This window comes from Ursus maritimus, unplaced genomic scaffold, assembly GCF_017311325.1.
Source record: "Ursus maritimus isolate PB19 unplaced genomic scaffold, ASM1731132v1 scaffold_10, whole genome shotgun sequence".
Lineage (NCBI taxonomy): Eukaryota > Metazoa > Chordata > Mammalia > Carnivora > Ursidae > Ursus > Ursus maritimus.
In genome coordinates this window covers 6927621-6953212 of record NW_024423344.1, presented here as the reverse complement: position 1 = coordinate 6953212, position 25592 = coordinate 6927621, and the positions used below count along the sequence as shown (strand labels likewise).

Genomic DNA, 25592 nt, shown 5'->3' with positions numbered 1-25592 from the left:
ATTGGTGCATAGACCCTCAGGTGTCAGTTTTTAATGTATACAAATATGTGTAGTCCTGCAGGACCCTGAGCGTAAGCCCCAGAGGCTACCAGAGCCAGGCAATCTAGAGGTGTCCCCTGGATTGCAGCTGCAAAGATGGTACCACCCTTGAGGTCTCTGGAGAGGATTCCAGATAGCCGTTAGACGTGTGCTTGATTAGAAGCCTGTCCCTCAGGCTGCAGCTACAAAGCTAATAGGCCTGTTTCACGGAAAGACAGTTGCCACTCTGCTGTGCCCTGGGGGTGGTAGCTGGTTAAGAATTCTTTCTCTGTTGGTTATAGCCTTATGGGACCCATGAGAATAAATCCTGCTGGTTAAGAGCCAGGCAACCTAGAGGTGTCCCCTGGGCAGCAGTCACAAAATTGGGGTGCCCAGACAAGAGTACCAGCTCCTTTCTGGGAGATACTGGCAACCCGGAATGAGGTAGAGGGAGAGCACAAGCTAGCATCCACTGACATCCATCCCTAGAGAATATTTCAACAGCCCTTAGTGTGCCAAACCAGTAGCCTGCCCCTCAGGCTGAAGCTCCAGGACCAGCCAATAGGTCTCTTCCACAGAAAGACTGGGGCTGTGTTTCAGTCTGCTGTCTGTGACATGCCCTGGGGGTGGTGCTGGCCAGGAACCAGCTCTCTGACTGCTACAGTGCCATCCCATGAGGCTCAGGAATGTAAGCCCCACTGGCCCCCAGAGCCAGGCAATCAAGAAGTGTCCCCTGAGTGGCAGCCACAAAAACTGGGGTGTAAGTTGCAGAAACTGGGGTATCAGCTGAGTGTAAAACTTCCGTCTGGGAGATACTGGTGTTCTGGAGGGTGGCTGAGTACCAAGACAGTGCCATCAAGGTCTCTGGAGAGGATGACTTCAGGCCTTCAGATGTTTGATTAGAAGTCTGACCCTCAGGTGACACCTAAGAAGATAAGTTAATAGCCCACTTCGCAGAGAGACTGGACTCCTCTGTCTGTTGCCTGTATGCTCTGCCTTGGTGGGGGGGGAAGCTAGGTGAAAACTCTTTCTCCGTTGGTTACAGTCCAGTGGGACTCAGGAGCATAAGCCCTGTCAGCTGCTAAACCAGGTCACCAGATGGAGCTATAAGCTCCACTCCAGGAGATACCAGAGGGCTGGAGGGTGGCAAAGGGGAGTGCAAAGATGGAGCCCACAGGCCTCTGTGTTTGGGGAGAATTTCTGCAGACCCCTAGATGTGGTTAATGTGGATGCCAGCCCCTCAAACCTGTGCTTTAGCATAAGAAAGTAAGTCTCTTTCACAGAAAGTCTAGGTAGGCACTTTTCAGTTGGCTGCCTCTGCTTGGTCCTGAGGTAAGTGCATTTGCATATGTGAAACCTTTAAGAACAACTTCTCAGTTCACCGTAGTCTTGTGAGTCTTGTGGGTGCAGCCCCATGAGATGTTTTGGGGGCTCACTTCTACAATGCAGGTAAAAGTCAGGGTGCCAGTGGGGGTTCGAACCCTTCACTCCTCAGGGAGAAGCTCAGGGTTTTGAGTTCTCTCCTGACTATGGGTTGCCCCACGTCTGGCAGGGTTCACAGTGAGAGAGTGCCAGCCTCCCCTACACTCTGATGTGGGCTTTTCATTCACTTTATGTGTAGGAGTTGCTCAGCTAGTTTTTAGCCTCCCCTTTCCTGCCCCTGGAAATTGTTCCATATGCAGCTGTAGATTCAGGATGTAGTTTTGGTTTCCCTAGAGACTCCTTCTTAAACAGACTCTTAGCCAGTTCTTTCAGCTGCAGTTAATTCCCTCTTACTGTACAGGAACAGTGTTCATGTTGTGGTAAGTGCAGGAGCAGGCAAATGTTCTATAATCCTATGATTTGGTTTTGTTCTTCACAAGGACCTTTTAGGTTGTTTTTTGTTTTGTTTTGTTTTCTTTTTCCCTGTTAAGTGAAACAGGAAGACTAAGACTAGAATGAGCTAAAGTTAGGTATTTCCCTTTTTCCATGTTGGTGAGACTTTGGTAAAATACTTTTCCTTGAGGGCAGGCCTTTGTTGAGGGGAACGGATGTGCCGGGCATATTTTATAATGGTCCCTTTTCCCCTTCCCTTGCTGGAAGCATGAGGGACCTTTTCTCTGATCTTCACCCTGAGAAACTGGTGGTGCTCCTTAAGGTCCCCCTCTTAGGCTGTGTCCCCAGGAGATTTTATCTCAAAGCTAGTGCATGGTTCAGCCTTCTGCAATTAGTCAGTTACCCTCTACATCTTTCTACCAGTTGCTTGCCCCAGAGATAAATTGTGATTCTCTGTATTCACCCAACTCTTCCGTTTTTGGAGTGAAAACCTGCTCTGTCACCTGAATTCTCTGATGGATCTATGAAGAGTTGTTGATTTTCAGTTTAATCAGTTTTTTTTCTCTTTATGAGCATGGGAGTCTTAATCTCCAATTATTTTTACATGTTACACCAGCAGAGTTTTTAAAATAGATTCTTTGAGAGTATTTTACATAGGCCATGGTGTAGTTTGTTAATAGAGTTCTATTTCTTTGCTCTTTGCTTTTTATTTGTCTTGCCTTATTGCTTTGACAAGAACCTCCAGTACAATATTGTATTCACGTGGTGAGTAAGGACAGCCTTCATTGTTGTCGGTCTTAGGAAGAAAGCATTTGGTCTTTCACAATCAAGTCTGATATTTGCTGCAGGTTTTTCATAGATATCCTTCATCAGGTGGAAAAACTTACCCTATTTTCTTGGCTTGCTAAGAGTTTTTATCAATTGATGTTGAAATTTGTCAAATGCTTCTTCTGTATCTATTGAGATTATCATAGAGCTCTTTTCTTTTAGTCTTGTGAGATGATAAATTACATCATTTTATTTTCAAATGATGAATCAAACTTCCTTTCTTGGAATAAACCCCACTAGATCATTATCAGTTTCCTAGGGTTATTATAGGAAAGTACCACAAACTGGGTGACTTAGAACAACAGAAATCTATTGTCTCAGAACTCTCAAGGATAGAAGTCTGAAATCAAGGTGTTGGCAGGATCATGCTCTATTTGAAACCTCTGGGCAAAGAATCATTCTTTGCCTCTTCCAGCTTCTGGGAGCTCCAGATGTTCCTTGGTTTGTAGCAGCTTGATTCCATTCTCTATCTCTCATGGCATTATTCCTGTCTCTTCACATTGTCTTCCCTCTATATGTGTATCTGTCTCTGTGACCAAAGTCCCCCTTTCATAAGGACAACAGTCATATTGGATTAGGGTGCACCCTTTGACATTATCTTAATTTGGTTAACTCTGCAAGGAACTTAAGCTATGGTCTGAATGTTTGTGTCCCTCTCCCCTCACCCCACGTGTTGAAATCCTAACCACCAATGATGAGGGTATTAGCAGGTAGAGCCTTTGGGAGGTCCTTAAGCATGCAGGTAGAGCCCTTGCAAATGGGATCAGTGTTGTATAAAAGAGGGCCCAGAGAGCTCTGTAGCCCCTTCCACTCTGTGAGGGGACAGGGAGAAAGCACCAGCTGTGAACCAGGAAACCTGGCCTTCACCAAAACCACTATGCTGGTGCCCTGATCTTGGACTTCTCAGCCTTCAAAACCGTGAGAAATAAATTTGTTTATGAGCTACCTAGTCTGTGGTATTTAATTAGAGCAGCCTGAACAGACTAAGCTTATTTTGAAATAAGGTCACATTCTGAGGTACTGGGGGTTAGGACATCAACATATCTTCTTTTGGTGTGAAGATGCATTTCAACCCATAAAAGTCATGATGTGTAATCATTTTAAATATTGGTAGATTTGAGTTTTTAAGTTTTAGTATTTTGCTAAGGATTTTTGTATTCATGTTTATGAAGGATTTTAATTTGTACTTTTTTTTTTTTGTCTTGTAATAACTTTGGTTTTGGTGTCATAATGTGGCTTCATAAAATATTTTGGGCAGAGTTCCTTCCTCTTATTTTTTTTTTCTGGTTGCTTTTAAGATTTTCACTTTTTCCCCCTGCATATTCACTATAAATCTAAGTGTGACTTTATTTTTTACTTACCTTGTTTGAGATTTATTGGTTTTCTTGCCTTTGTGAAAAATTCATAACCATCGTCCCTTCACCTGTTGCTTTTCTTTCTTTCTTTTTTTTTTTTTTAAAGATTTTATTTATTTATTAGTGCATGAGAGAGCACAAGCAGGGGCAGTGGCAGGCAGAGGGAGAAGCAGGCTCCCTGCTGAGCAAGGAGCCTGGAGTGGAACTTGATCCCAGGACCCTGGGATCATGACCTGAGCTGAAGGCAGATGCTTAACCAACTGAGCCACCCAGGCATGTCCACATGTTGTTTTTGTCCCATTTCTCCCTCTCTCTCTCTCTCTCCCCCTCCCTCTTTTTCTGTCTCTCTCCCTCTCACTCTCTCTTCCTTCTTCTCCCTCTCTCCTCTTCCCCCTTCACTCCCTCCCCCATCAGGACTCAATTGAAATTTTGTTAGATTTTCTTACTTCATTTACCTATCTCCTAAGCTCTTTTCTGTATATTCTGTCTTCCTGCTTCCCCATACTGTATTTTGGGTAATTGCTCTGATTTATATATCAACTTTATTATTTTCCCCTCAGCAGTATCCTATCTGCTGCCAAATTTGTCCATTGAATTTTTAAGTTTCATTAAGACTTCTCCTATTTTAGAGATTTTATTTGGTTCTATTTCAAATTTCTGGGTCACTTCCCATAGTTTCTCTCCATATAATTATTTTAAAGAATATTTTTCTTCATAATAAGCATGTTTATTTTCGTTTAAAGAAATCTGATGGTTTCTCTCATCTATGGAACATAAGAAATAGGAAGATCGGTAGGAGAAGAAAGGGATAAAGAAAAGGGGGGTAATCAGAAGGGGGAATGAAGTATGAGAGACTATGGACTCTGAGAAACAAACTGAGGGCTTCAGAGGGGGGGGGTGGGGGAATGGGATAGGCTGGTGATGGGTAGTAAGGAGGGCATGTATTGCATGGTGCACTGGGTGTTATAATGAATCATCGAACTTTACATCAAAAACCAGGGATGTACTGTATGGTGACTAACAAAATATAATAAAAATATAATAATAATAATAAAAAAGAAATCTGTATCTTCTAATTCAAGCATCTGAAATCTATAGTGGGTAGTTTCTGTGGTCTTTTGTTTGTAATGGTTCTTATAGTTTTTGCTTCTTTTGTATAGTATTTCTTTCCTTTGATAAATAATTTTTGGGGGTTCTTTGAGGCCTAGGATGAGGATATTTTTCTTTGGAGAGGATTCATATTTGCTTTTACCTTGTAGCACTACTAATTCTGAACCACTTTAAACTGACAATGCTTGAGATTTCTTGGACAACTCTCATGATGCCACTTTGGGTTATTCTGCTAGAAACCTCCCTCCTTCCCATCATCCTTTCTCTCTCTGTCTGTCTCTGTTCCTGTCTCTTTTTCTCTTTTTCTCTCCTTCCTCAGAATGATACCAACACAACTTTCCCCAAAGCCCTGTGGGAGTGGTTGAATGGATAATGGAATAACATTCTTTCTACTTCACTCTGACCCTGAGATGAGCCTGTGTGACTATGGGGTTTTCTCAAGGTCTCCATTTTGGGCACAACCTGAGCCTTGACTTATATACCCCCTGTTTCCCCACAGCTAACTTTAGCATTAATTGGCAAATTTCTTCAGGAGAAAAGTGCTTTTTGAATTTTTTGCCTACTTCTCTTCATTTTTGTTTTTGATTGAAATTTGACTTGATAATAGCTACTATGTTACCAAATGAATTTAAAAAGCCTTTTCTTGCCCCTTAAAGTCAGCATTTGAAGCTGTTTCAACAGAAAGTTTGGTCACAATAAGATGGCCTACCATTATATAAAGTCTTATTTTTATATCCAGGTAAGTCACTGCTTTCTACATCTTGTTTATCAGCTTTTCATTCATTTCTTGATAGGATATATGGATCTCCTGCTTCTAGCTTGAATGTTTCAACTGTCTGAGTGTGGCCCCAATATGCCCTCTCTCTCCAACCTTCATAAGTGATTTGATTTGTCTAATAATGATTTTTTTCATTATTCTTAAAATCCAATAAACTTTGCCAGGAAGTGTCTTGGCATTTATTTTGTGTCAGGTCTTTCTTAGTCATGTTCTCATTAAAGAAAGGTCTATTTTTACCAATATTTTTATTTGTTTTATTTTTTATTTCTTCCTCAAGGACAACGAATATACATGCATTGGGTATCCTTTGTCCCACATTTACAATTTTTCTCCAGTTCTTTATCTTCTGTGCTCTTTTTCATTTCATTTTCCTTAGTTTTTCTTTTTCTTTTTTTTAGATTTTATTTGTCAGAGTGAGAGCAAGTGAGAGAGAGAGAGAGAGAGAGCACAAGCAGGGGAAGGGCAGAGGGAGAGGGAGAAGCAGTCTCCCCACTGAACAGGGGGCCTAACATGGGTCTCGATCCCAGGAGCCCAGGATCATGACCTGAGCTGAACAGCTGCTTAACCGACTGAGACACCCAGGTGCCCCGCATTTTGCTTAGTTTCCTGTAGTCCGCGCAGGACATCCCTCTTTTCAGCTGTCTGTTATCATAGTCACTTCTAACATGGCTTTCCTTTTTCTTAAGATATTTCTCTTTCATTTCTTCTCTGAGCTCTTTCAGGTCACCTAAAAAATTCGTCTGCTGTTTCATTATCACTTTAAAAGATAAATTTTTGTTTCTTTTTTTGACCTCTTGTTTCATAATGGCCATATTTAATTTCTTTTACAGGAAATACATTTTATGTGTGTTTTGTAACTTTGTTCTTTTGATGTGCAAATAAGAATTTCCTTTGTCTTTTGTTCCTTATACTTTGTCATTTTTTGGGCAAATGGCTGCATTACTTTTTCATAGATTCTGTGCTGGCTCATTTTTTACTATTACTCACTTTAAGGGGGCCACTCTAACAGACCAGTTATTTGCCAAACAGACATGCTGGTGTAGTGGGAGGCACCTCGTGTGTGAGCTGGGACATGAGCTTAGGTCTTAAAACTAGGATACTTGGTCACCAGCATCTTCTCTCAGGTAGCAGGTCAGCAGGTAGCCTTGAAGATCACAGGTCTCTAGTCAGGTGATTTGAGCTTTATCTATTTGCATCAGCAGCTCCTTAGTTAACTATAACTCCCCTTTTGTTTCTTCACCCTCACACATGGAGGGCTGGTTAGGGAAATGCTTGAAGAGAAATAGCTAAACTAAACATGGAATGATGGCGGGAAAGTTCCTTTGCTCCAGGATCTGCATATCCATATAATCCTGCACTACAGGACTTTTAACAAGTCTGAGGAAATCTGAGCATATGGACCCTGGCACAAAGATGCTTCTTACTGTTGAGGGCATACTAGCCTCTACTTCTCATCAGAAACAAATGGGACTTTCCTTGGCCCCTTGATCAAAAATATCATTCATCTTTGGTTTAGGAGATATCAAAGTAAACATTTCCTGGGCAAAGTTAACCAGGCAAGGAAGACTTTATTCAAGACTATTGCAATAGGGGAGAGAAATTGAACTCAGCTCAGCTGAAACAAAAGATGGTAGAGTTTGTAAGAGTTGGGGTGGGGAAGGTGGGGATTGTCATTGGCCACTTGTCTGCTAATTGGTTTTGCCCAAAGAATAAGTACATTCTCTCTTATCTTCATGACAGGAGGGAGTTTTACACTTGGAGCAAGGCACTCCCTGAAGTTAGGCTCCTACCTTACCATGGAGATCTTCTCTGATGATTACATTTCAGAGACATCCCAGGTCCTTGAGAAAGGCATTCCCTGGATCTTAAAGCTGGCAAGGGGCTTTAAAGGACGTTTATATACATTTCAAAGGGAGTAGAGTAAGAATTTACAATTATGTTTTCTAAAGTAGATGTTTTATGTTAGCAAAAAGAAAATGGCATTCAGGAGTCTATAGATAAGACATCTGTTTAAAATTTAGTCAAACTGTGGGCAATGTTAAGGCCATCATGGCCAGGGGCTGTTCTCTGGTCAGGGAACTATTACTCCTCAGCCAAGACACTCTATCCTCCCCCTCCTCCAGCCCTCTTCACCTTCCCCCCTCCCCTCTCCTCTTTCTGAGCCCAAGTGCTGGGTCCTATATCACTGTGTGGTCCCTAGTCTCCTCCTTGGGCAGAATGTCAGTGCCTGCCCAGAGCCTCTGGGGCTGGGGAGGGGATGGGGATGTGGGAGCTGTGAGGGAACTAGAACTGCCCCTGCAATGCAGGGTGGCAGGGGAGTTCTAGGGGGTGTGAACCCTGAAGAAGTGGATTGGGCAGATGAGGAGCTGGGGGCTAAGAAAGCAGGCTGCCTCCAGAGACTCACAGAGGCTGAAGTGCCCGACCAGAACATGCAGTGCACTTCCTACTTTCCCTGGAGCCTGACTTCATTTGCATTTCTGTGTAACATCCCTGTGCCTTCTTGCTGCAGGACCTGTCAATTTCTCTTTGGGCTGTCAGAAGGTGGAGGAAAAGATGGGCTGGCAACAATCTCTGCAAGAATCAGATGTGTCCAAAGTCCGCACCATTTACCTTAATGAACCCCTGAGGAACAGTTTCTGCAAAAACGTGATCAGGTGAGAAGTGTGCGTAGCTGGGAGGAGAGGAAGGAGGAAGAAGATGTGATCCTGTCCTGCAAAAAATCACTTGGTGTGGATGCTTCAGGCTATAACAGTTGTCTCAGACCTTGACAAACTTTGAATTCTCAAGTTCATCACCTAAAATAGGCTGTGTTTTCATCTCACCTTCAAGGTTTCTTTCTCTGAGTTGGGCTCTCCTCTCACTTGTTCCGGTTCATGGCAATACCATGCAGCACACAGCCATTTGGGAGCTCTCTTTAGTAACACCTACCTATGAGGTGAAGTGCTTTCCAGTGGAACCTCACAGATCTGCTGAATTCTCCACCAATATCCTATACTGGGGAAGTGAGCATTAGGCTTTTTTTCTTTATTGCATTTTAATTAACATACAGTGTTATATTAATTTCAGGATTACAATATAGTGATTCAATAGTTCTATACATTACTCAGTGCTCATCAAGATAACTGTACTCTTAATCCCCTTTACCTACTTTCCCCATCCCCCCACTCACCTCTCTCTGACAACCACCAGTTCATTCTCTGCATTTGAGTCTGTCTCTTTTTTCTTTGTTTCTTTCTTAAATTCCTATATGACTGCAATCATACAGTATTTGTCTTTCTCTGACAGCTTATTTCACTTAGGATTATACCCTCTAGGTCCATCCACACTGTTGCAAATGGCAAGATTTCATTCTTTTTTGTGACTAATATTCTGTTGTGTATATGCACCACATCTTCTTTGCCCATTCAACTATGAATGGGCACTTTGGTTGCTTCTATATCTTGGCTATTGTAAATAATGCTGCAGTAAATATAGGCATGCTTATATTTTTGTGAATTTCTGTTTTTGTTCTCTTTGGGTAAATATCCAAAGTGAATTACTAGATCATATGGTAATCATTTTTTAAAATTTTCAAGGAACCTCCATACTGTTTTCCACAGTGGCTGTACCAGTCTGCATTCCCACCAACAGGGCACAAGTGTTCCTTTTTCTCCACATCCTTGTTATTTCTTGTGTTTTTTATGTTAGCCATTCTGACAGGTGTAGGGTGATATCTCATTGTGGTTTTAATTTGCATTTCCTTGATGATTAGTGATGTTGAGCATCTTTTTGTGTCTGTTGGCCATCTGTATGTCTTCTTTGGAAAAATGTCTGTTTAGGTCCTCAGCCCATTTTTAATCAGATTAATTGTGGGCAGGTGTTAAGTTGAATAAGTTCTTTATATGTTTTAGATGTTAACTTCTAATTGGATAGGTCATTTGCAAATATCTTCTCCCACTCAGGAGGGTGCCTATTTTTTTGTTTATGGTTTCCTTCACTGTGCAAAAGCTTTTTATTTTGGTGTAGTCCCGATAGTTTAATTTTGCTTTTGTTTCCCTTGCCAGACTAGACATATCTAGAAAAATGTTTCTACATCCAATGCCAAAGAAATAACTGCTTATGTGTTCTCTTAGGAGATTTATGATCTTTAATCCATTTTGCGTTTATTTTTGTGCATAGTGTAAGAAAGTGGTCCAGTTTCATTCTTTTGCATTTAGCTGTCCAGTTTTCCCAGTACCATTTATTAAACTCTCTTTTCCCCATTGTATATTCTTGCCTCCTATGTCATAGATTAAGTGATCATGTAAGTGTGGGTTTATTTCTGAGCTCTATTCTGTTCTATTAATCTATGTGTCTATATTTGTGCTGGTACCATACTGTTTTGATTGCTATAGCTTTATTATAAATCTTGAAATCTGGGGCTATGATATGTCTAGCTTTGTTCTTCTATCTTAAGATTGATTTGGCTATTTGGGGTCTTTTGTGGCTTCATACAAATTTGAGGACTATTCTAGTTCTGTGAAAAATGTTGGTATTTTGATAGGGATTGCATTAAATCTATAGATTGCTTTGGATAGTATGCACACTTAAAACATATTGATTCTTCCAACTGGAACAAACAGCCCTTAAATTTGTGTGGAATCAGAAAAGGCCCTGAATCGCCAAGGAATTGTTGAAAAGGAAAAACAAAGCTGGGGGCATCACAATGCCAGATTTCAAGCTGTACTACAAAGCTGTGATCACAAAGACAGCCTGGTACTGGCACAAAAACAGACACATAGACCAACGGAACAGAATAGAGAACCCAGAAATGGAACCTTGGCTCTTTGGGCAACTAATCTTTGATAAAGCGGGAAAAAACATCCAGTGGAAAAAAGACAGTCTCTTCAATAAATGGTGCTGGGAAAATTGGTCAGCTACATGCAAAAGAATGAAACTTGACCACTCTCTCACACCATACACAAAAATAAACTCCAAATGGATGAAAGACCTCGATGTGAGACAGGAATCCATCAAAATCCTAGAGGAGAACATAAGCAGCAACCTCTACGACATCGGCCAAAGCAACCTTTTTCATGACACATCTCCAAAGGCAAGAGAAACAAAAGATAAAATGAATTTATGGGACTTCATCAAGATTAAAAGTTTCTGCACAGCCAAGGAAACAGTCAGAAAAACTAAGAGGCAGCCCACGGAATGGGAGAATATATTTGCAAATGACACTACAGATAAAGGACTGGTATCCAAGATCTACAAAGAACTTCTCAAACTCAATACACGAGAAACAAATAAACAAATCAAAAAATGGGCAGAAGATATGAACAGACACTTTTCCAATGAAGACATACAAATGGCTAACAGACACATGAAAAAATGTTCAAAATCATTAGCCATCAAGGAAATTCAAATCAAAACCACACTGAGATACCACCTTACGCCAGTTAGAATGGCAAAAATAGACAAGGCAAGAAACAACAATTGTTGGAGAGGATGTGGAGAAAGGGGATCCCTCCTACATTGTTGGTGGGAATGCAAGTTGGTACAGCCACTCTGGAAAACAGTGTGGAGGTCCCTTAAAAAGTTAAAAATTGAGCTACCCTATGATCCAGCCATTGCACTACTGGGTGTTTACCCCAAAGATACAGACGTAGTGAAGAGAAGGGCCATATGCACCCCAATGTTCATAGCAGCAATGTCCACAATAGCTAAATCGTGGAAGGAGCCGAGATGCCCTTCAACAGATGACTGGATTAAGAAGTTGTGGTCCATATATACAATGGAATATTACTCAGCTATCAGAAAGAACGAGTTCTCAACATTTGCTGCAACATGGGTGGGACTGGAGGAGATAATGCTAAGTGAAATAAGTCAAGCAGAGAAAGACAATTATCATATAGTTTCTCTCATCTATGGAACATAAGAACTAGGATGATCGGTAGGGGAAGAAAGGGATAAAGAAAGGGGGGTAATCAGAAGGGGGAATGAAACACGAGAGACTATGGACTATGAGAAACAAACTGAGGGCTTCAGAGGGGAGGGGGGCGGGGGAATGGGATAGACCGGTGATGGGTAGTAAGGAGGGCACGTATTGCATGGTGCACTGGGTGTTATACACAACTAATGAATCATCGAGCCTTACATCGGAAACCGGGGATGTACTGTTTGGTGACTAATATAATATAATAAAAAATATTACTATAAAAAAATAAAAAATAAAAAATATTGATTCTTCCAATCCATGAGCATGAAATATCTTGCTATTTGTTTGTGTCATCTTCCGTTTTTTTCATCACTGTTTTATAGTTTTCAGAGTACAGCTTTTTCACCTCCTTGGTTAAGTGTATTCCTAGGTATTATTTTTGATGCAATTGTAAATGGGATATTTTTCTTGATTTCTCTTCCTGCAACTTCATTATTAGTTGCACAACACATTATTAGAAACACAACACATTTCTGTATATTAATTTTGTATTCTCCAACTTTACTAAATTAATTTCTCAGTTCTAATGGTGGAGCTTTAAGTGTTTTTCATATATGGTATGTCATCTACAAATAGAGCTTTTCTTCCTGATCAATTTAGATATCTTTTTTTTTTCTGATTGCTGTGGCTAGGACTAAAAGTACTGTTTTGAATAAAACTGGTGAGAGTGGACATCTTTTTTTTGGTTTTTGATCTTAGATGAAAAGCTGTCAGTCTTCATTGTTGAGTACAGTGTTAGCTGTGGGTTTTTCATATAAAACCTTTAGTATGTTGAAGTATGTTTCCTCTAAACCTATTTTGTTCAGAGTTCTTATCAAGAATGGATGATCTATTTTGTCAACTGCTTTTTCTTTTCTTTTTTTTTAAAGATTTTATTTACTTATTCGACAGAGATAGAGACAGCCAGCGAGAGAGGGAACACAAGCAGGGGGAGTGGGAGAGGAAGAAGCAGGCTCATAGCAGAGGAGCCTGATGTGGGGCTCGATCCCAGAACGCTGGGATCACGCCCTGAGCCGAAGGCAGACGCTTAACCGCTGTGCCACCCAGGCGCCCCTGTCAACTGCTTTTTCTGCATCTATTAGGATGATCATATGTTTTTATCCTTTTTCTTGTTGATGTGGTACATCACACTAATTGATTTGCAAATATTGAACCACATTTGCATCTCTGGAATAAATATTTGATCCTGGTGAATGATTCTTTTAATGTATTGTTGAATTCAGTTTGGTAATATTTTATTGAGGATTTTTGAATCTATTCTCATCAGGGATATTGGCCCGTCATTTTCTTTTTTGTAGTGTCTTTATCTGGTTTTAATATTAGGGTAATGCTGGCCTTGTAGAATGAATTTGGAGGTTTTTCTTCCTCTTCTTTTTCTTTTTTTTGGAATAGTCTGAGAAGACTATGTATTAACTCTTTTCTGAAAGTTTGGCAGAATTCACCTGTGGAACTATCTGGTCCTGGACTTTTGTTTGCTTGGAGATTTTTGGTTACCAATTGATTTTCAGTATTAGTAATCTGTGTGTCCAAATTTTCTATTTCTTCCTGCTTCAGTTTTGGAATATTGTATGTTTCTAGGAATTTATCCATTTCTTCTAGGTTGTCCAACTTTTGGCATATAATTTTTTCATGATATTCTCTTATAATCCTTTTATTTCTGTGGTGTTGGTTATTTCTCCTCCATTTCTGATTTTATTTATTTGAATCATTTTTCCTTGATGACTCTGGTTAGAATTTATCAACTTTATCTTTTTAAATGAAACCAAGAACTGGTTCTTTATCTTTTTCTAATGTTTTTGTTTCATTTTATTTATTTCCACTCTAATCTTTATTGTCTCCTTCCTTCTACTAGCTTTGGACTTCATTCATTCTTCTTTTTCTAGCTCCTTTAGGTGTAAGGTTAGGTTGTTTGAGATTTTTTTTTGTTTTTTTACATTTCTTGAAATAAGCCTGTATCACTATAAACTTCCTTCTTAGGATAGGTTTTTACTGTGTCCCAAAGATTTTGGACCATTGTGTTTTCAATTTCATTCATTTCCATGTATTTTTTGATTTCTTCATTGATTAGGTGCACGTTATTTAGCCTCCATGTGCTTATGTTTTTGTCTTGTTTTGTTTTTAAGATTTTATTTATTTATTTAACAGAGAGCACATGTGTGAAGGAGTGGGGAGGAGGGGGAGAGGGAGAAGCAGACTCCATGCTGAGCAGGGAGTCAGACACTGAGCTCGGTCCCAGGACCCTGGGATCATGTCCTGAGCTGAAGGCAGATGAGTAACCCAGGCACCCCATGCTTGTGTTTTTTACAGTTTTTTTTGTAATTGATTTCTAGTTTCATATCATTTTGGTCAGAAAAGATACTTGATATTATTTTAGTCTTCTAAATTTATTGAGACTTGTTTTGTGACCTAACCTATGCTCTACTCTAGGGAATGTTCTATGTGCACTTGAAAAGAATGTGTATTCTGCTCTTTTGGATGGACTATCCTGTTTATATCTATCAGATCCATCTGGCTCAATCTAGTTCACAGCTACTGTTTCCTTGTTGATTTTCTGTCTGAATTGTCCATCCATTGATGTAGGTGGAGTGTTGAAGTCCTTTACTATTAACTGTATTACTGTCAGTTTCTTCCTTTATTACTGTGTTTGCTTTCTGTGTTTAGGTGCTCCTATGTTGAAGGCATAGATATTTACAATTGTTATATCCTCTTGTTGGATTAATCCCTTTATCATTATGTAGTGTATTGTGTATTGTCTCTTGCTATAGTCTTCGTTTTAAGGTTTACTTAGTCTGATATAAGTATTGTTACCCCAACTTTTTTTTTTTTTTAAGCTTCCATTTGCTTGGTATGTTTTTTCATACCTTCCCTTTCAGTCTGTATGTCTTCAGGTCTGAAGTGAGTATCGTATAAGCAGCTTAGAGATTATTCTTGTTTGTTTTTATCTATTCAGTACCCCATGTATTTTGATTTGAGCATTTAGTCCATTTACATTTAATTATTGTTAGGTATTAATTGACATTTTGTCAATTGCTTCTGGTTGCTTTTGTAGTTCTCTGTTCCTTTCTTTTCTTGCTCTCTTTCCTTGTGGGTTTGATGGCTTTCTTTAGTGTTATGCTTAGATTTCTTTCTCTTTATTTTTTGTGTAACTGTTACAGGATTTTGATCTATTGTTAATGTCATATATATATATATGACATCTTTATATATATATGACATCTTCATATATATATATATATGACATCTTATGTATGTAGCAGTCTATGTTAAGTTGATAGTCACTTTAGTTCAAGCACCTTCTAAAAGCACTAAATTTTTACTTCCCCCTCTGTTTTATGTATATGATGTCATATTTTATGTCTTTTATTTTGACCAATTTTTTTGTAGATAATTTTACTACTTTTGTCTCTTTTTAATAAAGATTTTATTTATTTGAGAGAGAGAGATGTGAGCACAAGCAGGGGGAGGGGCAGAGAGGGAGAGAGTGGGAGAAGCAGACCCCCCTGATTGGGGAGCCTGACGTGGGGCTCAATATCAGGACCCTGAAATCATGACTTGAGTTGAAGTCGAACACTTAACAAACTGAGCCACATAAGCACCCCACTACTTTTGTCTTTTAACCTTCATAGTCACTTTATAAGTGATTAATCTACTACCTTTACTACATTTGCTTTTACTTGTGAAATTTTTTCCTTTCATAATTTTCTTCTAATTGGCCTTTTCTTTCCATGTAAAGAATTTCCTTACACATTTTCTGATAAGACTGCTTTAGTGGTGATGAACTCCTTTAACTTTTGTTTGTCTGGGGAACTCCTTACCTCTTTCTCTTTTCTGAATGGTAACCTTGCTGGATAGACTATTCTTAGTTGTAGGGTTTTTATTTTTTATTTTTATTTTTATTTTAGCATTCTGAATATATCATGCTACCCCCTTTTGGCCTGCACTGCACTTTCTGCTGAAAAATCATCTTATAGCTTTCTGGGGTTTTCCTTGTATGTAACTCTCTGCTTGTCTCTTGCTTCTTAAAAAATTCTCTTTATCATTACTCTTTGACATTTTAATTATTATATGTCTTGGTGTGGATATTCTTTGGCTTATCTTGTTAGGAACTCTCTCTCTGCTTCCTATATCTTGAGGTCACCAGATTAGAGTCGTTTTTAGCTATTATTTCATCAGATAAATTTTTTGCCCCGTTCTCTTTCTCTTCTTTTTCTAGGATCCTTATAATGTGAATATTATTACACTTGATGATGCCACAGAGTTCCTTAACCTATTCTCATTTTTTATTGATCTTTCTTTTTGCTGTTCAGCTTGGTTGCTTTCCATTACCCTGTCTTTGAGATTGCTAATCTGTTCTTCTGCATCCTCTAATCTGCTTGTAGTTCCCTCTAGTGTATTTTTTATTTCTGTTATTGAATTCTTCAGCTTTCACTGGGTTTTTAATTTTTTCTGTCTCTTTGTTGAAGTTCTTACTGAGTTCATCCACTCTTTTCTCAAGTCCCATGTGTATCTTTATAACCATTACTTTGAATTTTTTTTTAATCAGGCATATTATTTTTGTTTCATTTTGGAATTTTCCTGTGATTTTTGTCTTGTTCTTTCTTTTGTGACATATTCTTCTGTCTCCTCATTTTGTCTAACTCTATGTCTATTTCTATGTATTAGCTAGGTTGCTTACATCTCCTGGACTTGAATATCATGGCCTTCTGTAGAAGAGTGGTGCCCTAGAGTGCAATCTCCCTTGGTCTCCAGAGCCACATCCTCCAGGGGTGTCCCCTGTGTGGGCTGCTTGCACCTGCCTCTTATGGCTGGGCTTCAACTACCCTTAGTTCAGCCAGCGGCAATGACCCACTTTTACTTCTATTTGTGCACTGGACAAGGTTTGCTCCCTGCACTGTGGAGAGACCTGTCTGTGGCTACTGTGGGCTTGTTGGTGGGCAGGGCCAGAGGTCAGCCTGTCTGCAAATAGCCTCTCTGCCACAGCTGCAGATACACAGTAGGGCAGGGCTTACTTTCTGTATAGCCAGCTGAGAGGCCTGGCTGCAGAAACTGTGGGCAGGTTGGTATGTGGGGCTCTCTCTCTCTCTTTCCAGAGCAGGAGTCATTTTGAAGTGGTGCTGGTCCCTGTGGGAGTTGCTTACAGGGTGTGGTGGAGCAGGAGCTGTTTTGGTAGGATGCCTGCTGAGGAATCAAGCAGGTTGGATGGGGTAGGTCCACAGGGGAATACCAGGCTGGGGAACCCTAATGCTAGTAAAGTAGATGAAGAGTATTTCTGGCTTCCACAAACATCTGGCTATCCAGGCTGGGGAAGGAAAAGAGAAACGGCCTCTGCCAACACACTTGTTCCTAGAAAAATCTCATGCAGATTCTGCTCCTCCAGCACACATTCTAATATTAGTAAATAAATCTCCTTCCTGTATACCCTATCTGCTTTTCAAACTGCTGCTTTTGGGTTGGCTCTTGGGCTAAGTTTAGTATACTGGCTCTTTAAGGGCAGGGACTCAGCTTTCTCTCACTCTCTGGCTCTCCCAGTTATGCTTGCTGAGTTTTACATCTCTTGGATTGAAGCCCTGATCAAAGCCAGATTTTTGGGGACTCATCAGTGTGAGTCCCCAAGTCTAGTGGTACCCTGTATGGTATCAGATCCTCCTGCTTCTTGGGACTTGTGTTGTCCCTCCTGTTTGTGGTTAGTTGTGTCGGGAATTTGGTTCCCAACTGCTACTCTGCCCCTCCTGCCCTTTTTGGTGTAGCTTCTTTGTGATGGAGCTGTTATCTCAGTGTGTTTGTGGGACAAGTTGAACTCAGGATCCTCTTATTCTTCTGTCTTCCCAAAACTCCTGGTCTTTCTGATTTTAAAATATAGTAGATTAATTAGAAAACAAGAAACACACCTGTGATGATTTTCTTTGTCCATGATATGGCTTAAGCATTTGGGGGGGGGAGTTGAAGGATTTAAGATAACTTTTAGTGATAAAGAAACCATGAAGGAGAGAAGGGAGAAAAATTGGTGGTTCTTATTATTCTTGAACTATAAGATGAATGTTTAGAAGTTTTGTTACGAGAATTACAGGCCATTAGAAAATGTGGAATGCATCTTGCTTATCTACTGTATTCATAGTACTTAGTTCCTGAAATGGGAAAAATTCTTTATCCTGACATTGTTTTCAGATAACAATGAATGTTTTTAAAAATGACAAAAAAATCTTTAGAAAAGAGTCAGTGTTTTATAACAATATTTTATCCACTTCTGAGTTTTCCTTTGGCGTTTTTAGAGTTCACAGTGTTAACTGGCAATGGTATTTTTCTTTTACCTACAGCACAGCCAAGTACAGCATGTGGTCATTCCTCCCTCGATATTTGTATCTGCAGTTTAGCAAAGGTGCTAATGCTTTCTTCCTGTTCATTACTATATTGCAGGTAATATTTCTGAACTCATGATTAAGCTTTTTAGAAAACAAAATATAAAAAACTCATTTAGCTGAAATAAGAATTTGACGTAGAGAATAAATTCAAACACTGTAAGAAGAGAACTCTCTTCTTCCAAATTTTAAGTTACTCAGTAAGACACTGAAACTCCCATTTTTGGGCTGAAAAACATGTGGATGCCCAATATATGAATTGGTCCACAGTTCTTCCTGATTTAGATCACTAATAAGATATTATTGGATCGAATTTTATAATTTATGCCACCTCCATGATAGGATAATTTTAATATATTTAAAGGAATAGTTTAAAGAAAGTCCAAATGCTAGTTTGAAATAGCTAATTTTCTTTTCTTTCTTTCTTTCTTTCTTTCTTTCTTTCTTTCTTTCTTTCTATTCAGTAAGAAGACTTAATGTGAGATCTACCCCCTTAACAATTGAAGTGTACAATACAGCAGTGTTAACCATAGACATCTATTGTGCAGCAGATCTCTAGGTCTTACTAATTTTGCATAACTGAAACTTTATGCTCATTGAATAACAACTCCTCATCTCTCCCTCTCTCCAGCCCCTGACACCACCATTTTACTCTGATTCCATGAATCTACATTAGATGTCTCATATAAGTGGACTTATGCAGTATTTGTCATTCTGTGGCTCGCTCATTTCACTTAGCATAATGTCCTCAAGGTACATCCGTGTTGTTACGTGTGGCAGGATTTCCATCTTCTTAAAATCTGAATAATATTCCATTGTATATATGCCACATTTTCTTTGTCCAGTCATCCATCAACAGACATTGAGGTTATTCCCATATCTTGGCTATGGTGAAAAATTCTGCTATGAATGTGGGAGTGCTGCTATGTCTCCAAAATCCTGATTTCAACTCTTTTGGATAAATACCCAGAAGTGGGATTGCTGAACCATATGGTAGTTCTATTTTTAATTTTTCAAAAAAAGCTTCATATTATTTTCTGTAACAGCAGCACCATTTTCTATTCCCACTAGAAATGTACAAGGGTTCCAATCTTTTCACATCCTCACCAACACTTGTTACTTTTTTGTGTTTTGCTAATAGCCATCCTAACTTGTGTGAAGTGATATCTCACTGTGGTTTGAAATTTCATTTGCCTGATGATTAGTGTGATGTTGAGCACCTGTCATGTACCTCCTGGCCATTTGCAAGTTGTCTTTGAAGAAATGTCTATTCAGGTCCTTTACCTATTTTGATTGAATTATTATTGTTTTTCCTATTGAGTTCCTTATATATCCTTATCAGATGGGGGGCTTCAAATATGTTCTTCTATTCTCTAGGTTGCCTTTTCATTTTGTTGATGTTTCCCCTTGCTGTGCAGAAGCTTTTCAGTTTGATGTAGTCCCACTTATCTATTTTAGCTTTTGTTGCCTGTACTTTTGGCATCATATCCAAGAAATCATTGCCAGACCAATGTCTAGAAGCTTTCCCTCTGTTTTCTTTTAGGAATAACATCTTTTCAAAACCGTTAAATTCAAGGCTTTTCATAATTTGGTTTATTCCTGTTTATTCAACCTCATTTTCATCATGAACCCTACAATCCAACACAATCTAAGAGGCAAGTCTCCTCACAATTCCCCAATTTTCTTCCATCTTTAAACCTTGGTTCATTCTATTACCTAACTCAAAAGGCTCTCATCTGGCTATACCCTACCCATTCTCTTAAAAGCACAGCTCAAAATCACCCTCCTTCAAACTTCACAAAATGTCATACTCCATGCTAATTTCCCCCATCTTTATCTTCTGTAGCAATGATCTGTGCTATATGTTATAACTGGTTTTATTTTTCCTGGAAAACTGTAAATTCCTTAAGAATAGAAACAGTACCCTCAAAATGGCCAAGTTTTGGGATAAGAATTTAATGAATTTGTTGAATTGAACTTAGATGATTGGCATTAGTGAACATTTATAGAGGTCCCATAAGTTTGTACCCAAATCTGTGTGTGGAATTAAGAATTCAAGGATGAATTATCAGACATAGCTCCTACCTTTGGAGAGCTGGTAGTCTTGACATACAAGTACTTTAAGAAATATTTATAAAGTGTTAGGGGAACACTGGGCTTGAGGGTGAGTGCTTCCAGAAAAGCTAGTATTAAGGAGGCCACATATTGCATTGAGCACTGGGTATTATACGCAAATAATGAATCATGGAACACTACATCAAAAACTAAGGATGTACTGTATGGTGACTAACATAATATAATAAAAAATTATTATTAAAAAAAAAGGAAAAGCTAGTGAAAAAAGACGACATTTGAGCCAAAGATTAGAGGAGGAGTCGTCTACCAGTAAGCAGAGGGGCAGCCCCTAAAGAGAAGGACTTTCCGGCACAGGAGACTATGTGAGCAAACGCACAGAAACAGGAAGCACGGGTTGCCTTTTGTAAGAACCAGGGACCAAGGAGGGAAGGGAAAGAGGTAGAATTTTCTCTGAGAATCTTTTGTATATTTTGAATGAAAATTTAAAGTATTAATTTTTTCTCTAGTGTATGAAATGTTCTGGAAACAACAAAAATTTTGTTTGGAGCATAGAGTAGAAAAGAAGCTAAAGATGTCAGCTGAGGTCAGCTTAGAAGAAGCTTCGTGTGCTACATTCAGAAGCTCAGACTGTATTCCAAGGTTAGGGAAAAGTCAGTGACAGGAAGTAGAGTGAAGTCACCAGCTCTGGTTAGACCCAACCGAGGAACAGACAGAGAGAAGCCTGTGAGTAACAAGACTGGCTTGGAGGTGCATGTCAGAGACATGGAGAAGAGGGACAGATATGAGTTAGTTGGAAGGCACATTTAATTGATAGCCCAAGCAATCCTAAAATTTCTCCTTTTCTTCCTCTGGTTCTCAGGTTGCTTTTATATTATTTTATTTATTTAATTTAAATTTTATTATTTTTTAAAGATTTTATGTATTTACTTGAGAGACAGAGAGCATGAGCAGGGGGAGGGGCAGAGGGAGAGGGAGAAGCAGGCTCCCCGCTCAGTGGGAAGCCCAACTTGGGACTTGATCCAGGACCTGAGATCATGACCTGAGCCAAAGGCAGATGCTTAACTGACTGAGCCACCTGGGCACCCCCTCAGATTGCTTTTAAAGTAACTACAAGAATCATCGAGAGCTTCAAAATAGACATTGTTTTGCTACACAAATAATTAAGCAAGCAGGAAATAAGGCAGCGTAGAGAGTACACACAGGCCCAAGTCTAAAAATACAGGCCTAAGAACTGGTCTAAATCTGGAAAACTAAAGGGTCCAATCTAGGATCTCACCTACCCTTCCGTCCATTAGGAAACTGCCACAGACCGTTTATCACTTTATTTCTTATATTTTATTTATTTATTTATTTATTTATTTACTTATTTATTTATTTATTTAGAGAGTATGAGCAGGGGTGAGAGGGGTGGGGGAAGGGCAGAGGGAGAGAGAGAATCTAAGGCAGGCTCCATGCTCAGCGCAGAGCCCCACGCAGGATTCAATCTCAGAACCCCAAGATCATGACCTGAGCCAAAATCAAGAGTCAGCACTGAACTGACTGAGCTACCCAGGCTCCCCACTTTATTTCTCATATTTTAAACAGTGGGGGGTAGACCTAGAGTGCTCTCCACAGGAAATTACAAGAAATGTTATTTTCCTGTGCCTCCAAAAAATTTCTCTTCTGCCTCAAAAAGAAGACTCAGTTAACTGACCTTCTGGATTTAACTATTTTGAAAAGATGCTATTTTAGACATTTAAGCTATCAACTATTCTCTTCAAAATGCGATCAAAGTATTGTATTGGAAAGGTCACATTAGTGACCGAAGTGTTAAGCCGTTGCACTGGTGACTTCTCCATAATGTAATGTTTAGTGTCTTGCTTGAGGGATGGTTTTGATATGCTAAGAGTCTCCTTCCTCTTTTTACTTAACACTGCATGTTTTTCTTATGTCCCGGGTATGCCACTAGCAGCCTGACTTTTAGTGTTAAGCAAAATATAAGAAAGATTCATCATAATCATGGTGTAACTCTGATTGTTTTTGCAGCAAATTCCAGATGTGTCTCCAATGGGAAAATATACAACTCTCTCGCCTTTGATGATTATTCTTATAATTTCAGGCATCAAAGAGATTGTAGAAGATTATGTAAGTCTACTGTTAGTGAAATCTCAAAACTACTTCCTTGAGAAGAGGCATAGTTGTTGGGTTTTTTCCCCCCCAGGCTTCTAGTTGGAACTGGTGTAATTCTTTAAATCTGTAGTTGATATGAAAAGTGAATTAAAGTTTTAAGGTTTCAAGTTTTAAAGTGTGTGTGTGTGTGTGTGTGTGTGTGTGTGTGTGTATTTGAGAAACTTGTAGGGCTTAACTGTGGTCATAAGATGTATCTTTGAGGATATAATGCAACCAGAAAATCCTAACTGGCTAAAAAAGTCAGGAACTGTGCAGTGACTTCATTTCGCCTTTAACGTTACCAGAGATACAGTTTCACATGAGCCTACAGATTTTAGCAGTGAAGGAAAAGAAGACAGATATTTAATATTGTTTTCTGTTTGTTCTGACCCTGCCTGCTACAGCTGGGGTCACTCTAGTACAGTCCCCTTCCTCCTCACTCACAAACCTAATGTTCATTTTCCAAAATTGCTAGCTATTGATATTCCTATATTTCTGCCTCATTCCTTCATATCTTGTAAAGATAGGTCATCAGTAAAACCTATTTGGTTGCTGGTCTTTTGATTGCTTTATAATATGAAAGAATTTTTCAAACTTAATCAAAAGCCTTGGGCTAAATTGGGGCCTAATTCAAGATTGCTAATTATGTGTTTAACTAGAAAGATAGTCATTGAAAGCAACATATAATATGCTGACATTTCAACTAGCACTTCACTATGTAGGAGGCCCTGTATTGTATGTATTCATATGCGTGTGTGTGTGTGTGTGTGTGTGTGTGTGTGTGTGTGAGTGTGTGTGTATTCATTTAAATGGAGGCACAGACAGGTTAGTGACCTGACACAGCTGCATTGGTAAGAGGCATAGCTGGAATTTCAACCATGGCAAGCTGTCTCTAGAGGCCACACACTTAACCACTTTGCTATACTCCCTCCCTTAGATCATATCTCAATTTAGAAAGTTGGATAAGAGCAAAAGAAAATTGAAATCAGTTATAGCTCCCCCACAGAAAACCAAAAAAAAAAAAAAAACAAACAAACCCTCCCAAAGCGAAAAAAAACAAAAACAAAAAACAAACCCAAAAAACCCTTTACAATTAGGTTTACTGCCTCTATTCTTTCCTAAACCTACTATGACTTGTATTTTGATGTGAATTAATCACTTTGAACTTTTGACGTAATGGATTTTTTTCTATAACAGAAACGACATATGGCAGACGAATTAGTTAACACAAAGACCACGATAGGTAAGATATTAGATTAAGCTTTTATTCCCTTTCACTATTAAAAAAATCTAAATTGACCAAATAGATACATGTTCTATGTTTCATAACATTTTATTATTTTAAGAAATACAGAAAACAACCACCATAAGGAAACTGTTTCCTTTAGGTGAGAATCATCAGGTATGTTAATTAGAATAAAATAAACAAAAAAAGATGGAAAGTTGGGATATGAGCAATTCTTATGTCGATAAAAAAGGATCTGGGTGTTACATAATCTCTCTCAGTCCTAGTTTTGATATGTGCTATCTTTGTAATTGTTTAGAAATAGATAACGTTGCTTTTCAGGCCATCAGCCGGTATTTTAGCATGTAACAGCAAACTGTTTTCTCTTTAGGATCAGAAGCAGCTTAATGTAGCTTTACCTAACTGTCATCTGCCTGTCATTATGTTATGTTAGGTTACATTATGTTATTACATACTGCTCTATTTTGGTGCAGTGCATGTGAACACAGTTTACATATTTTTCAGTTTATATCGAGGCTAAATTAATAAAGACAGTACTTTATAAAGAAACACATTTAGTTTTTTGGAAAAGCATCCTTTATTATTTGGGACTTTACTGGTGTAATTATTATAGTTAATACACAGCTCTGTTTTCCAGTGTTAAGAGAGAATGCGTGGAAAACGATTATGTGGAAAGAGGTAAGAATGTATTTTAACTTTTAAGTTAGTAATAAATACCTACCATGTTTAAAGTTACAGATTTTTTAATCTCTGAAACATATCTTCAAGAACTGTCATATTATCCTATTTTGTAGATGAGGAAGGAAGTAGAGGATCAATGAGAATAACTATTTTGCTCAAAGTCACACAGGTTGGAAGTGGTGAAAATAGGCTTCAAATTTAGGTCTATTTGGTTGGAAGTCTACATGTTTTCTAATGTGCCTCTGTGTTACTTCTGTGTGATTGACTGGGATATTTAAAGACGATGCTTCCACAAACTGTTGCTCCGGGTACAAGGCAACCTTTATGTGGAGACTGCCTCAGGGAACATTTTCATGAATATTTGCCCTTGGGCTAGAAGTTACAGGCATAGTGGGGCTAGATCCTTTGTCCTCATCAATAATTCATTGCTGACCAGTGTAAAATTCTTTTGAAGACTAATTGTAAGGGTGTTTCCATCTCTAAGTATCATCAGTGTTTCTTTCCCTGGGAGAGATAGAGCGGGCAAGTCAATCATGATTGCATTTTGCTTCTCATTGGGAATAAGAGAAAAAGTCCCTGAGAGATCCGCTCCATTCCTGGTTGGCAGAGTCTCAGGGGAGAGGGTTGGTGAGAGACAAGACGAGAGAGGAGTGAGGCTGTGGGGAGGGGGGTTTCTTTCTGAGCAGAGGTGATTGCATGATTGAGTTTTAATTTACCTCCAGTGCCTTCCACTGGAAGAACAAGTCAAACAGCTAGAGCCAAACTGAGGGCTTCAGAGGGAAGGGGGATGGGGGAATGGGATAGGCTGGTGATGGGTAGTAAGGAGGGCACGTATTGCATGGTGCACTGGGTGTTATATGCAACTAATGAATCATCGAACTTTACATCAGAAACCAGGGATGTACTGTATGGTGACTAACATAATATAATAAAATAAATATTAAAAGAAATATCAGCTAGAGCCAAGGACCAGGAATTCTTGTCCCTCTGACTCTTTTTACCATCTGTACAAGCAAATGGAGCCCTTTACACATCAGGTGCTTACGAAAGGAAAAGGGAGTTGATTTGGGGGTCCTGTGGGCAAAACAGTAAAAGAGTTTGTAAGAGATGGGCTGGTCATGAGCACCTTTAGGGTAATGACTGCCTGCTATCAGTTCCATGGGTGCATAATATTTTGTGTCAATATTGTTTCTGGGGGGGGGGATCTAGTTTTAATTACAAA

At 39.1% G+C, this 25592-nt stretch overlaps 1 protein-coding gene across 1 annotated transcript in view; it reads left to right on the top strand.

The window, feature by feature from the left end:
• Positions 1-8457: 8457 nt before the first annotated feature.
• LOC103664397 (phospholipid-transporting ATPase IB-like) overlaps positions 8458-25592 on the top strand; it is a 184665-nt gene continuing 167530 nt past the window's right edge. Inside the window, exons 1-5 of the mRNA XM_008692279.2 lie at positions 8458-8558; positions 18178-18277; positions 22321-22419; positions 23641-23686; positions 24327-24367. Coding sequence (XP_008690501.2) covers positions 8458-8558; positions 18178-18277; positions 22321-22419; positions 23641-23686; positions 24327-24367 — 387 coding nt within the window. The remainder of the gene's footprint in view (positions 8559-18177; positions 18278-22320; positions 22420-23640; positions 23687-24326; positions 24368-25592) is intronic.